Genomic DNA, 13,754 nt, shown 5'->3' with positions numbered 1-13,754 from the left:
TATTGATATGATATTAGGGACTAAAAGAATTAAACCACAAGAAGACCATCTCTGAGTGTAAAATTTTTTTTTTTTTTTAACCTGCGATTGAACTTACAATTGAGGGTCATCTAATGCAAAGACCATGCTTAGTGGTTAGTTAGTACATTAGTTACAATGTAGCTGTAATAACATTTTGTGAGACATTTCATATCTTTTGAATTTCGAGGTCCTGGCTCTCTGTAGTCATAAAAGATCCCTGGGCATCCTTCGTAAAGAGTAGGTTATATCCCGATATCCTTCCTAAATTGCCCACCTCAGCCTAGTCATTCTGGGCCCCTAATCATTCCATGCCTAGACATTTGGCTAACTATCTCTATAAATATCTCTCTGTTAATAATTGGCTATCTTTCACCCATTCACTACCTAACAGATAATGTGTGGTGAGAGTACTGGCATGTAAATGGCTGCTGTTGCATCATCCAGGTGGATGGCACACATTAATGGTGGTTGAAGTGGTTCCCCACTCACTATGTAAAAGCCCTTTGAGTAGTGGAAAGGTGCTATATACAGAACATGTAAAAAAAAATATTAATTTGATAGTGACTAGGCACTATAACATAGTTAATATGTGCTGTACAAACTGCTGAGATTATTGTACAATGTTTGCAAAGCAAATCTTGACTGTGAACTTTATTTAATACACAGTGCAAGAGAGATTTAGATGGTTTGTATTTCAGTTAAAGAAATAAACCTTCATATTTGACAACCTACTTAAAGTTTCATCTAAAGAATATACAATGTGTGCAGCTACTATATCACAGTTAATATAGCTATTAGAATACTAAAATATTTCTCATTTTATATCTCCACCCCATAATAATATTTAAATAAACCTTTTAGTCTTAATAGGTGCTTAAAATGTGTGCAGCAAACAGTGGTAAAGGGGGATAGTTGTGCTCATGAAGTTTACTGATTTAGAGTGATACAAAATACTGTAACTACATCACTTGAAACTTGTATTGCATTTGCATAAATGAGCAAAAAATCTCATAGTATCAAGATAGGAGATTGTAGGGGCAAAATACAACTTTGCTTCCATGCTTTATAAACTGGTGTGCTATGCATTGAACAAAATTAATGTAGTACCCACAAAGGAAGTGTAATACAATATTGAAATCTTTTTTGCAAGAGTATTGTTTTAAGTTTTCTTTCAGCCAACTAATCTAAGTATCATGTAAAGAGTGTTTGGGATCACATAGCACTTTGAAGCAATGTATTACATTCCTCATATTATAGATGCAATTCATAGTGCTCTGTATTGCTGTCTTCTAAAACTGTTCCGCAATCCCTGAATGTGTGGAATAGCTTACATGGGGCTTCTGATAAAACAGTAATGGATTTAACCATTTACATGTAATATTAGTCAATAATATCACCTTAGTTGAACAGATGCCTCTATTTAAGGTTTAAGTTAACCATTTCATTCCATATGAATTTTCATTTGAATCAATGCAGATCACTATGTCTGTATAAGGTTGTATATCCCAAAACATTTGCTAGACCAGCTATTACCAAAAAATCAGACTCCTCATGCCTGATGTTAACTTGTTTTTTAAAATTACTTTTGTAATTTAAGTACTACATATTTCTTACAGTTGTAACAACTTTTTCATTAGAGTGTTCTAATCAAAAAATATTCTGTCTAGTCATGCTTGTTGTACATGTTTAAAAATGATGTAATTTCAATCAAGTTTATTCATGTTATTTGAACGCCCTGATGTCCTCTGCTCATTTAAGTACATTCAAAGTTGAAAACAGTATTGTAAGTTATAAACCTGCTGTGTTTCATAGTTCCTTTAGTATGGCTTACACTTTTTAGTAGAGTGCCATATTAGACATGTAGGCTTGGAACATGAATAATTGCTGTTTTATGGTAATTATATATAAGAATTTACACCATGATTTAAAGATACAGTATGTAAAATTTCTGTATTCTTTTTTTAAGGAATGTTTATAACTGGATGTATTCTGGACCCATCTTGTCTTATGGATTTTACATATCCTGGATTATTAACAATCTTCTACTCATATCATGGCTGTTTCTGTGGGACAGAGAGTAAGTTAAAGCTCCAATCACAAAATAGTTTCATAAAACTACTGGCATGTCTCCAAGAAGGACAAAGCATAATATAGTAAATGTGTCACACGTAAGTATGGTAGATTGCTGGTACCTAGCTTTAAACTGAAAGGTATGATGTAACTGATCTTTAAAGTGTAAATTATTTCAAGAATCACACTTTTATGGCAATTACAAGTAACTAAAGTATATTAACTTAAAATGCTTGGTAATCCTTTGATGTAAATTTTCAGACAGTATTCATACATTTTTTTCAGTCTCTTGGTACAGGTGTTCTAGCAGCAATGAGCATAAGACAAGAATCAACTGTAAATAGGATGACACTATACCACAGGTCACACTCATGCACATAAACCAAAACCCACTCATGCTAGTTTAATTTGGCCAATCATACTAAAACCATACAATTGGGCCGTGGCTAAAAAACAGTCTTCTTAGGGGAACCTCACATGAACCGAGGAGAGCATGCAAATGACACCACTAAGAATCAAATATGGGTCAAGAATTAGAATGTAACAATACTATGCACAATGTAGGAGGATCAATATCTAGAGGGATGATAAATAAAAAATATGCTGCTCTCCAGTTTAAAAGAGATTCCTGCAAAGGTTTTTATTTGGCCACATGGTAGTTTGATATAACAATTACTGTGGAATTATCTATCACATTTTATACGCTGTAGAGTAAAAACAACATAGCTATATGGTTTAAGAGTTTATTAGAAGAGTTTTAAATTTATGAAATTAGTAAAAATACTGTACATACTGTATACTACAGTTTAATATACAGTGTGTTGTTTTTGTTTCAGGCAATTGATTGCAGCACTTATTTTCTTATGTTGGATTACCTTTACTGGATACATTGTTCTTTTTTTCTCATATCGTGGTGTACATGCCCGTATTGAGGAACTACAAGCATACCATAAGTCCGATTTGTGGCTTTTAAGGATACTGGTGAGAATTATTTTTAATTTGAAGAATATTTACAATATTGTTACATGAGATGCTTTCCAGTTTTTTTGCTTGAGGTGATCAGTATTTAAAATATTAGATGGTGTTGTTACTGTAGACAGTAATGCAATATGATAAACAGAACATGCACAATATTCATGCATTCTGTTTAACATTGCATTTTCTATATAGTATTCTATATACGGTATAGAAGGACATTAAAGAAGACCAATTTTAGATCAATGCAAAAATCAAAAGGCAATTTTTGAATGTCAATTTTGGATTATAGCTGGTGGAAGATCTCCAGTAATAAATTTTGTTGTGATGCTATTCTTAAGAAAAGCAAAGAACAGTGATCTTCGGCTATTTCTTTTAAAATTGATACTGGTATCTGCTTTCTGCAAATACAGTTTTGTACCTGTCAGAACTGTACAAAGTTTAAAACTGTTACATGAGAAATACTTCTACAGCTCAGTACCATTACAAGAAGGGTTTGTCAATCTGTTTTAGGTGAACCCACAAGCAAAAGCATTCTTTCCTATTTCTGCTCATGAAAAATGTACAGTATGGAAAAAGGTCAAATTATGTTTCATTTATACATTGTGAGAGGAATTATTGTAAAATGAATAACTGCGATACTCCATCTCAGGTTTCTCTTTTAGTATTGTGCAAAACATTTTCTTTTTATTTGCTTAATTATTTGCTTGTGGAGCTCTGTTAGGGTTAATATTATTTTATTAGCTGATGGAAACGGTCTGAACTCTAAAGCCTACAGTGAATGACACTCATAAACAGGCAAAGAAAACTTGTATATGAATTGTTGTCACCAAGTCAGCTACCTGTTTTAATCTCCACATGGGTGATGAAAACATAAGGGATTGCTGACTGGGAAAACTGGTTAAGGGTGTTAAGGTTTATATACCTTGTTTGTTTAAGTTTTCTAATACAGTTGAACCACTTCTAGGCAGTCAGAAAAGTGTATGCCTATCCCATTTACATACTGTAAATGAGTCTTTCAGCCCATGCTAGCAATGGGATTAATTGTGTATGTGTGTGTGTATAGCACATGACAGGAATGCTAACCAATGATTTACTTATACAGAGGGATGCAAAAGTTTGGGCAACCTTGTTAATAGTCATTATTTTCCTGTATAAATCGTTAGTTGTTACGATAAAAAATGTCAGTTAAATATATCATATAGGAGACACACACAGTGATATTTGAGAAGTGAAATGAAGTTTATTGGATTTACAGAAAGTGTGCAATAATTGTTCAAACAAAATCAGGCAGGTGCATAAATTTGGGCACCACAAAAAAGAAATTAAATCAATATTTAGTAGATCCACCTTTTGCAGAAATTACAGCCTCTAAACGCTTCCTGTAGGTTCCAATGAGAGTCTGGATTGTGGTTGAAGGTATTTTGGACCATTTCTCAAGATTCCCAGTCCCTGCACTGGCCACACAGCCCCACAGCATGATGGGACCACCACCATATTTTACTGTAGGTAGCAGGTGTTTTTCTTGGAATGCTGTGTTCTTTTTCCTCCATGCATAATGCCCCTTGTTATGCCCAAATAACTCAATTTTAGTTTCATCAGTCCACAGCACCTTATTCCAAAATGAAGCTGGCTTGTCCAAATGTGCTTGAGCATACCTCAAGCGGCTCTGCTTGTGCTGTGGGTGGAGAAAAGGCTTCCTCTGCATCACTCTCGCATACAGCATCTCCTTGTGTAAAGTGTGCCGAATGGTTGAACGATGCACAGTGACTCCATCTGCTGCAAGATGATGTTGTAGGTCTTTGGTGCTGGTCTGTGGGTTGACTCTGACTGTTCTCACCATTTGTCGCTTCTGTCTATCCGAAATCTTTCTTGGTCTGCCACTTAGAGCCTTAACTTGAACTGAGCCTGTGGTCTTCCATTTCCTCAATATGTTCCTAACTGTGGAAACAGACAGCTTAAATCTCTGGGACAGCTTTCTGTATCCTTCCTCTAAACCATGGTGGTGAACAATCTTTGTCTTCAGATCATTTGAGAGTTGTTTTGTGACCCCCATGTTGCTACTCCTCAGAGAAAATTAAAGGAGGAGGGAAACTAACAATTGACCCCCCTTAAATACTCTTTTTCATTATAGGATTCACCTGTGTATGTAGGTCAGGGGTCACTGAGCTTACCAAGCCAATTTGAGTTCCAATAATTACTTCTAAAAGTTTTGGAATCAATAAAATGACAACGGTGCCCAAATTTATGCACCTGCCTGATTTTGTTTGAACAATTATTGCACACTTTCTGTAAATCCAATAAACTTAATTTCACTTCTCAAATATCACTGTGTGTGTCTCCTATATGATATATTTAACTGACATTTTTTATCGTAACAACCAACGATTTATACAGGAAAATAATGACTATTAACAAGGTTGCCCAAACTTTTGCATCCCACTGTATATACTTGTATATTCTTTCATCATATGTAAACTAGGTATTTTATTATTATATTATTAATGTCATATTTCATCCATCACAGGACTAAACTGCGGATAGCCAGGCTGAGAAAAAGCTAGCACTGCTGCATTGTCTTGGTTCATGTGGCATATGATGGAAAATCATAAGTGTCATTTGTGCTCTTACTTACACTGTTTTCAGTAGATAGAAGGCCTTGAGATTTGATGTAAGAGCCAATCTTAGAAAGTTAATGCTTTAAGTTAAACTCATATTATTGTTTGCATAATTTGAATAGAATATAATTTTCTTTCATAGCCATAGACTATGGTGTAGCCTTTTACCCCCTGTAAGTTCGCTATACAGTATTTGTTTTACAGTGTGTTAATTAAGTCAGTTTTTCGGGATTAGTCCCATTGCTAGCATTGACTGAAATACTCATTTACAGTATGTAAATGGGATAGGCGTACACTTTTCTGACTGCCTAGAAGTGTTTCAACTGTATTAGAAAACTTAAAGAAACGTATAAGATATATAAACCTTAAACAGAACTTTTCTTTACTTTGCAATACCAACTTTTTCTCTATTTTTGTGTGAACTGTTTTACTTTGAATTTTTTCTAAAGCTTTAAAATAACAAAGGTACTTTGTCTAAGCCTTTTTGCCTAAAGAACTTTGAATCCTTTCCCAATAACAAATCATTTCCATTATATATAACATAGAGTGGACTATCACAGCAGGCTTAATCTATTAAAGTAATTTTCACTATGATAAACTTAGTTATAGAGCAGATCTTCATGAACCCTAAAGACAGATGTGTTCTCCTGTTATTGTTGAGTGGCCATTTTAAATGTTTTAATATTTTTACAGAAAACATAGACAGATAGACGGAGGGGAATTTTCAGACAAAAAGCAGTAATTTCATTTTTATATTTGTGATATATCTGTGTTCTTCCACATACTCTTAAGTAGGTTTTGTTTAGTAGTGATTATTCAAGTGTTATTTTGCCAGATAGGTACTTTTTACAAATGGTTATTTAGCTTTAAGGCTCTATGTACTGAGCCATTTAAATGATATTTCTCTCTGTTATAAAAAAAAAATCTTGGAAGGCTTGGAAGGAGATGATATATGATCTTCTTGTAAGACAATTTGACATCCCGCGAGAGACACTTTAACGTCACACAAGACAAGGCAGTGAGACAAAAGGACAGCTGCTGTACAGGCTTTTAAATGATCGACGCGCAGCGCAACAAGCAGAACACGCAGCTCGGCAGCAGAAAAACAGCAGCTGATCGGACCATATTTCTTCAGTGTGCGTTCAACCAGTACAGACAACACAAGCAGCAGAGACGCAAATGGGAGGGGGTGGATGAGTATTTAGTATTTACTAAAAAATGTATAAATTAACAGTAAAATAGAAAGCTATGAGATATGATAAAGGAAAAAGAGAGATTTATGGATAACATGGTATCTATTTAGAGTAAAACATCTATAATGTTAACAAATTATTATAAAAAAGTACAACTTTATATTGTACCTTTATCATTTTATTTGATTAACTAACTGTGGTACCTGTTTAAGATGCGTTGAAATCGTAAGTAATCAACAAATTATTTGATACATAGGTAGTCCATTTGATCTGGTATAATAATACACACCTGTTCCCTTCTCCTTGTGGTGACCTTTTCCTCTTCAGATAGTGACACTTGGTTTTGCTGCTTTGTCTTGGCATTGCTCTTCAGACTTACTGCTCTTACAGTTTCTTATGTTTTGTTGAAAAAATACAGCAGTATACCTACCACATTGGCCTGATTTATTGGATCTAGCCTAGTCATTTCAGAGCTTTGGTTTCCTGACATGTCATTATTTTCATTCATCCAGTGACCACCATACATAGTTACCTGTCATTACAATTATAAACCTTATTCATGTCACCCGAGCGGTTGCAAGAAAGTTGCTATCTCACTGCTGTTCATGGTGTATAACGTTGGTTTTTTGTGCACTCACATAAGAAAAAGAAATACTGACATTTTAGCATTCACCAACCTTATTATAGATATTATTAATAATTTAAAGATTTTCATGTGGTAATAAGTAGAAATAAATGTTTAGTAACATAATTTTTATTTAACTCTTCTATTTATTAAATCAGAGTGAATCTCTGAGTTTAGATAAACAGGAGCTACCAGGAGCTAAAATGCCCTGTGAAAAAAAAGTTATTGCCTTGCACCAAGGTGAGAAAATGATTTTGAAAGACTAGCTGAAGTACGGTTATATGTCCTTGGTTCAGTAGATGGCAGCAGTACTTCAAAGATATTTATAGGCACAATATCCTTGCAACTAATGTAAAATAGAAAATGCTTGGTTTTGTGGCTGACACAGTCCTTTTAATTTTATTTAGCTGGTACACTGATGATAGGCCAAGGATTAAAATCAGACTTTTTCAATACTTAATTAACCACTTAATCTATAAGTAGATGTTTGCCCACAAATACTATGAGGTAAAACGTTTTAGTTTAGCATGTGCTAAGGCAGTGACAGCTGCTATTGGTATTTATATAAGAAAGGAAATTGTTTTGAGAAACAAGTGTCATTTAGCATCAATTTTATTACCTCACATAAGTGAGTGCATTTTTTAAGAGAGTCTCTTCAGATTCTATTTCCACCTGTCAACTGCTTAATTTTGTGAATACTTACAGTATATTCTTAATAAAATGAGAAATGCCAAACTTTTACAATATCTGTTTTATATATAATATAAAATATTGAATTTAACCATACTAGTTTCATTTTTCCACATAACACTTTTAGGTAGTAGAGTGTCTTGATATGTGTAAATTATTTTGGTATCACTTTAGATTAGGTGTCCCTAATTACACTGTACTTAGCATGTATTTACCTGTATTATTACATAGTAACTAGGTGTTATTACATTGTATTTACTGTGTAACACAATGTAATGCTGTGGTTAAACACTATTGTAATTGTTATTCTACAGTTTATGTACATACATACTTTTAAAAATTGTGAAATAACAATTACAATTGAGCAATTAATCATAATGTTACACTGTATTGCACAGTAAGTACACAGTAATAACATGTAGTTACTCTGTAATTATATAAGTAATTACATGGTAAGTACAGCATATTAGGAACACCTTAACTAAAATGATGCCATTAATTTGTAGTTATACCTAAAAATCTAAGTTAGTACTAGAATTTAATTTAAAATATTGCTTGGCAGAATCGTGAATAAAATGAAATGAATATATTTGATTTAAAACGGGGTTGCCGTCTGTGTAGCATTTCCACAAGTGAATAAGTGAATGGAAAAAAAGTATACTGGAGTAATATGCAGCTTAGGTATCTTACAGAATCAAAATCATTATTATTCTAAAGATAACATGTTTTGAGTGATGGGTAGATAGTAAACTAGTATTAACATGGGAGAAGTGATATTGTTATTCTGAATGCTCTACATGTATATTACATTATAATCAGTGCACAGCTTGCAATGCACCATGCTTGATATTATCAAGTGTTTCTTATTGTTCAGTACTGGTATTTAAACTGGTGATTGTATTTCTTATAGTAACAGTGTATTTAGATATGCAGACAACTGAATTACTTTTGTGTGCAATGCTTACAGGTTCATAATGGTGTGGCTGCCTATATAACCTGGACAACAATAGCAACTTTGATTAACTTTGCTGTTGTCTTGACATATGTTGGGGAAGTGTCAAGATCAACAGCTGCTACTGTGTGCCTGTCAGTCCTCTTGATTGAAGTCATTGCATGGTAGGTACTGATATTGTTTGCATTTTAAAACAGAGATTGGCATTGTGTGGGGAAAAAGTTCTAATACCAGTTTTGCATGTATTAATATTTGTTTTAAGTATGCTAAGTACATTAAAAACATTTCCAAGTGCAGGTGAAAAAACAAAAACTGCAAAGATTACTTAGGCAGTGCACAGGTACAAATGAGTGTCCTTAGGTGAAATGTGAAAACTAATCTTTTGTTTCCAAATGACATGTAGTTTTGGCAATATATAAAGAGAAAAAAGTAATTCCAACACTATTCTGCGGGACACAATATTTAATTGTAGGTATTGTTCAGATTTCTGACCATATTCAAAACTATGAAGTAAACAAACCAAGAAGAGGGCAAGACAGTGTAACAAAATTCTCTAGCCCATGTAGTCTGCTGTAGTGACATTTCCTACTTTAGGAAAGTTGGGAAAGTGACATATTGGTAAAAATTACATAGTGTTTTGTTCAGTGAAGACTGGTTGAAATTGCCCAAATAAAATTCAGAGAGTCAAGAGACAGTGATTCAAGCCTCTGTATCACTCGGAGATGTTGCTAGCAGCTTCGCTTGCCACTGTCCTCGTGTGAATATGACAATTGTAGTTAAAATTTGTGGAAATAGGGGACAGTGAGACAGCCAGAAGTTCCATATCTTTTATGGCACTTTTTCTTTAACCATCACCCTTTTACATTGTTTTTATTATATAGAGGCAGATGCTGAAGCCGTGTGACTTACTAATGATGGCTAAGTCTCTGTCCAAAGAATTGGTGCACCAGTCCATTGATGTTCAGGTGGTCATCCAAATCGTTTACTCAGCCAGGTTTCTGTAAATGGCATAACACATGCAACTCTATAATTGGCCTGAAAGAATTCACATGCTTGGTTGAAGTTCATCCACTTTCTTTTCAGGTGAAAAGATTGAACATTTCCAATTATAAGAGTCTGTAAGGGAGGCTGCAAATTAATTAGGAAGGTCATTAGAAAGGTCGTAATTTTGTTATGATCATGAGTGTGAAATGCACACAGCGGATAATGTGGCTTGGCTCTTTCAAAAATCTAAGGCTTTTATTATACATACAGTACCATGTAATCATCAGTTCAGTTCAGATGTACTTTTATGTGAACAAAGTACAATAGAACTCTTATGTTCATTTTTCACTATGCTGCCACTTGACGTAAATCTCAATTAGTAGGCTATGTAAAATACCAACACAAAATGTAACCAGGTTGCTTGGCGTTGGATTGTCATAACTTCACTCATGACTGCTGAAGTAAGTTAATAAATGAGCAAGAAATATATGCTTACCTCAATTAAATTTATTATTTTTGATTTGCTTTTGCTGTAATAAGCATGCCTTAGAAACGCAGATGGCACATTTACTTGAAAATTGAAATTTTTCTACTTCGATGTGGACATATTCGGTAAGCTTTAAGGCTATTCTTGTAAAGGGACTCCAGCATCCTTCACCTCCATTATAAAGCACAAGAGTGGGCTAGTTATTTCTTAAAATGTATAAATTATGATTCACTTTAGAATGCCATTTCATGTGACATACTAATACTGTGATAGGGACGAAATAACCTCAACTAAAAAAACAACAAACTTATCCTTTAAATTAAAAAATGATATGGTTAAAACTGTTATAGTGTGATAATTTAGTTGTGTTTTCACAGGTAGAGATGTTAGAATTAATCACAAGTTTAACTTGTTTTGCATCATACTTAATTCCTGAATTGTTTTCAACAGGTTTGTGGTGGAAAATTTCTTCCTAGATAAATATGTGCGTTACACACTTACCATCTATCCTGTTGTAATTCTGGCTTTATCAGGAAATATTGCAAAAAATTTCAAGCCAGACTCACCAGGCACAAATGGGATTTTTTATGGTAAGTCTGTATATGAAGTACCATACTTTTTCGTTTATGTTCTGATATCAAACATCAACAGTTTGAATAAAGCTATTCAGGTACTCTTACTTAACAAAGAAATTATTCTTTTTTCCTTTATCCCATTTTTATCTTATACTTGCAATAAACTTAGCTGTACATTTTCAAGACATTTTAAGAAATCTTCAGCTGCAATTCAGTTATTAAGATGACATATTGTATAGCAGTAATAAACATTGCTAAAGATACTTAAAATGCTTAAAAAAGATATCTACTGTATATATGCGTGTCACTGTTCAAAATTTAAGAACCGTTGTAACAGGAGAGTGTCCTGTTGGCATCTCAAAAATACTTAAAGTACAGTTGTTTTAGGGATGAACTAAAAACCAACAGAAACTAGTAGACAATAGAAAAAAAGTTTGCTTCTCTGGGCCTTCCTAAACTGACTCCACCTCTGACTATTCAATGGGTTGTGCTAATCACTTGGTCCCAGTCATCTCTCATCTTTCATGCCTTTGGTCTTTCTTCCAAATAAACTGTATGCCATCACCTTAACTCTCCTCCCAAATGTAGACTCAATGCCTGCGATGATCTGAGGTGGCTTTATACCTTTTTTTTTTGGGTTATATTTCACCTAGCCCTTGGAGTCCCTTGTGTAAAACTTTATCATGAAAATTCCTTCCTGACAAGGCAACCTCACACGTAGCTTTCTAACTGGTCCCTCTCACATTCACATTGACAGTGGGCTTGTTTACATTTGTCCACATTTTAAATTTATGTTTGCACCCATTTCTAGAACACTGGAGAAAAACTTTAATATTCAGGGCAAACTCGCGCAATCATGGAGAAAATGTGCAAACTGCACTCACACCATTTCGGGGCTGACTTTTAAACCCATGACTGTTCCACAGTGAGGCAGCAATGCTAACCTATGTGGCACAATTTTTCCATCTTTTTCAGTAAGCTCATAGTAATGCTGTTCTTAACATTGCATGGATTCTAATTATGGTTCAAGTGGAACATAGCACTGACGCTCTCCTTCATTTTCAGATAGCTTGATAACCAGGAGATGTGTGTGGTTTTTTGAGGCAAAAGCTAAAACAGATTTTTAAGTAGACAGTGTATTGCTATCAAAAACCAGAGGGCTTAACCATTGGCATAGTTAAACAAGAACTGTAAGGAATCATTAGCAAGTGCAAAGTAATTCAAACCAGGAGCCAAAATGCTCTGATTTTTTTTAATAGACTTTGTTAATCCCCAAGGGGTCTTTTCGCATGACCTTTGGTGGTCAGAGTGTAGGGTCAGCCATTGTACAGCACCTCAGGAGATGCTGAGAATTGAATCAAGATGTGGAAAGCTTTGAGTTGTTTCCAGAAGACCAGAACCTAAAGCACTATACCAACACTTGCTTACACTTCAAATCTGTAATTTTGGACAAAACACTAATGGCGTAGTGCTGGAATTCATAAGCAAGTCTTCGTGACACAAATCATGATGCCTCCTGTGAGGTAGACCCTAGCAACCATGCAGTGATTCCTAGCTGCTCGTACCTATTAACTTATTACTGACATTCTTAAAATGGTGGTGTGACACACGTAAGAATAAATGTAAAATCATTCTCAAAGATGTTAAAACACATGCAAATTAAGCCTGTAGATTCAGCTTTCAACATACTAACTTTTACAACAGAAAAAATTGACCTAAGACAAAAAATATTTACTATCAAGAGCAAAGAATTTTTTAATAATTTTTTAAGCATTTATAATGTTTAATTATGTAGTTGTTAAGCTCAGATAATGTATTTATTAGTATTTTCTTTTTAATATATGTAAAGTGAGTAATTGATTGCTTGCAGTATTGTGGATAGTGATTTTTAAACCTTTATGATGAATAGCATCCTATTAATCGCGTTTTCAGGTGGCTAAAACCTAACATCTAAAAAAATTAAGTCTTGTCTTTATTCCAGCTTGGAAGAAAAACTGTGCAAAGTAGTCAAATTGGCACAAGAGAACAATGTGATTTTCAAAATGCAATGAGTGGTGTTGATTAAACTGTGTTGTGGCCAGTTGAACACAGAAAAGATTCAATTTCAAGTTTACTTTCTTGTGTTCACAATGAGATTCTTACTTGCATTTCTCCCACTGACTGTTGATAATACAGTACACTCAGTGGACAATGAATACAACACCATATATTTTTTTTAAAAAACACTTTTTGAGTTTAGAGTAGAGAATAACTTTTCTTTATTGAACTGCACAGTTTAACCTTTAAAATCCATTAAACACCATTTTCAATTGATGAGATACAGGCCAGTTTTCTCGAAAACTAATGATGAGTGATTCACTTACACTCTTGTCACAAGTTTCTCACTAAGTTATTTCATCACTTGTGAAAAGATTGATAAAAAGAAATCACAACACACCAAAGAAATATGCTTAAAAAACTTTGACCTTAAGATTCATGGTTACATAAAGATTTGATCAAAGTTGCAGTTTTAAATGGTGACCTAATATGAGGCACTTGTTCATGTAGATGTAAAATTCATGGAA

General features: G+C 34.0%; 1 protein-coding gene across 1 annotated transcript in view; it reads left to right on the top strand.

The window, feature by feature from the left end:
• The window catches only part of LOC120530393, a 28,743-nt gene that overhangs the window by 14,061 nt on the left and 928 nt on the right, over window positions 1–13,754 (top strand). Inside the window, exons 4-7 of the mRNA XM_039754870.1 lie at window positions 1,988–2,098; window positions 2,928–3,072; window positions 9,160–9,308; window positions 11,066–11,205. Of these exons, the coding sequence (XP_039610804.1) occupies window positions 1,988–2,098; window positions 2,928–3,072; window positions 9,160–9,308; window positions 11,066–11,205 (545 nt within the window). The remainder of the gene's footprint in view (window positions 1–1,987; window positions 2,099–2,927; window positions 3,073–9,159; window positions 9,309–11,065; window positions 11,206–13,754) is intronic.

This window comes from Polypterus senegalus, chromosome 5 (genome assembly GCF_016835505.1).
Source record: "Polypterus senegalus isolate Bchr_013 chromosome 5, ASM1683550v1, whole genome shotgun sequence".
Lineage (NCBI taxonomy): Eukaryota > Metazoa > Chordata > Cladistia > Polypteriformes > Polypteridae > Polypterus > Polypterus senegalus.
This window is presented reverse-complemented; position numbering and strand designations above follow the sequence as displayed.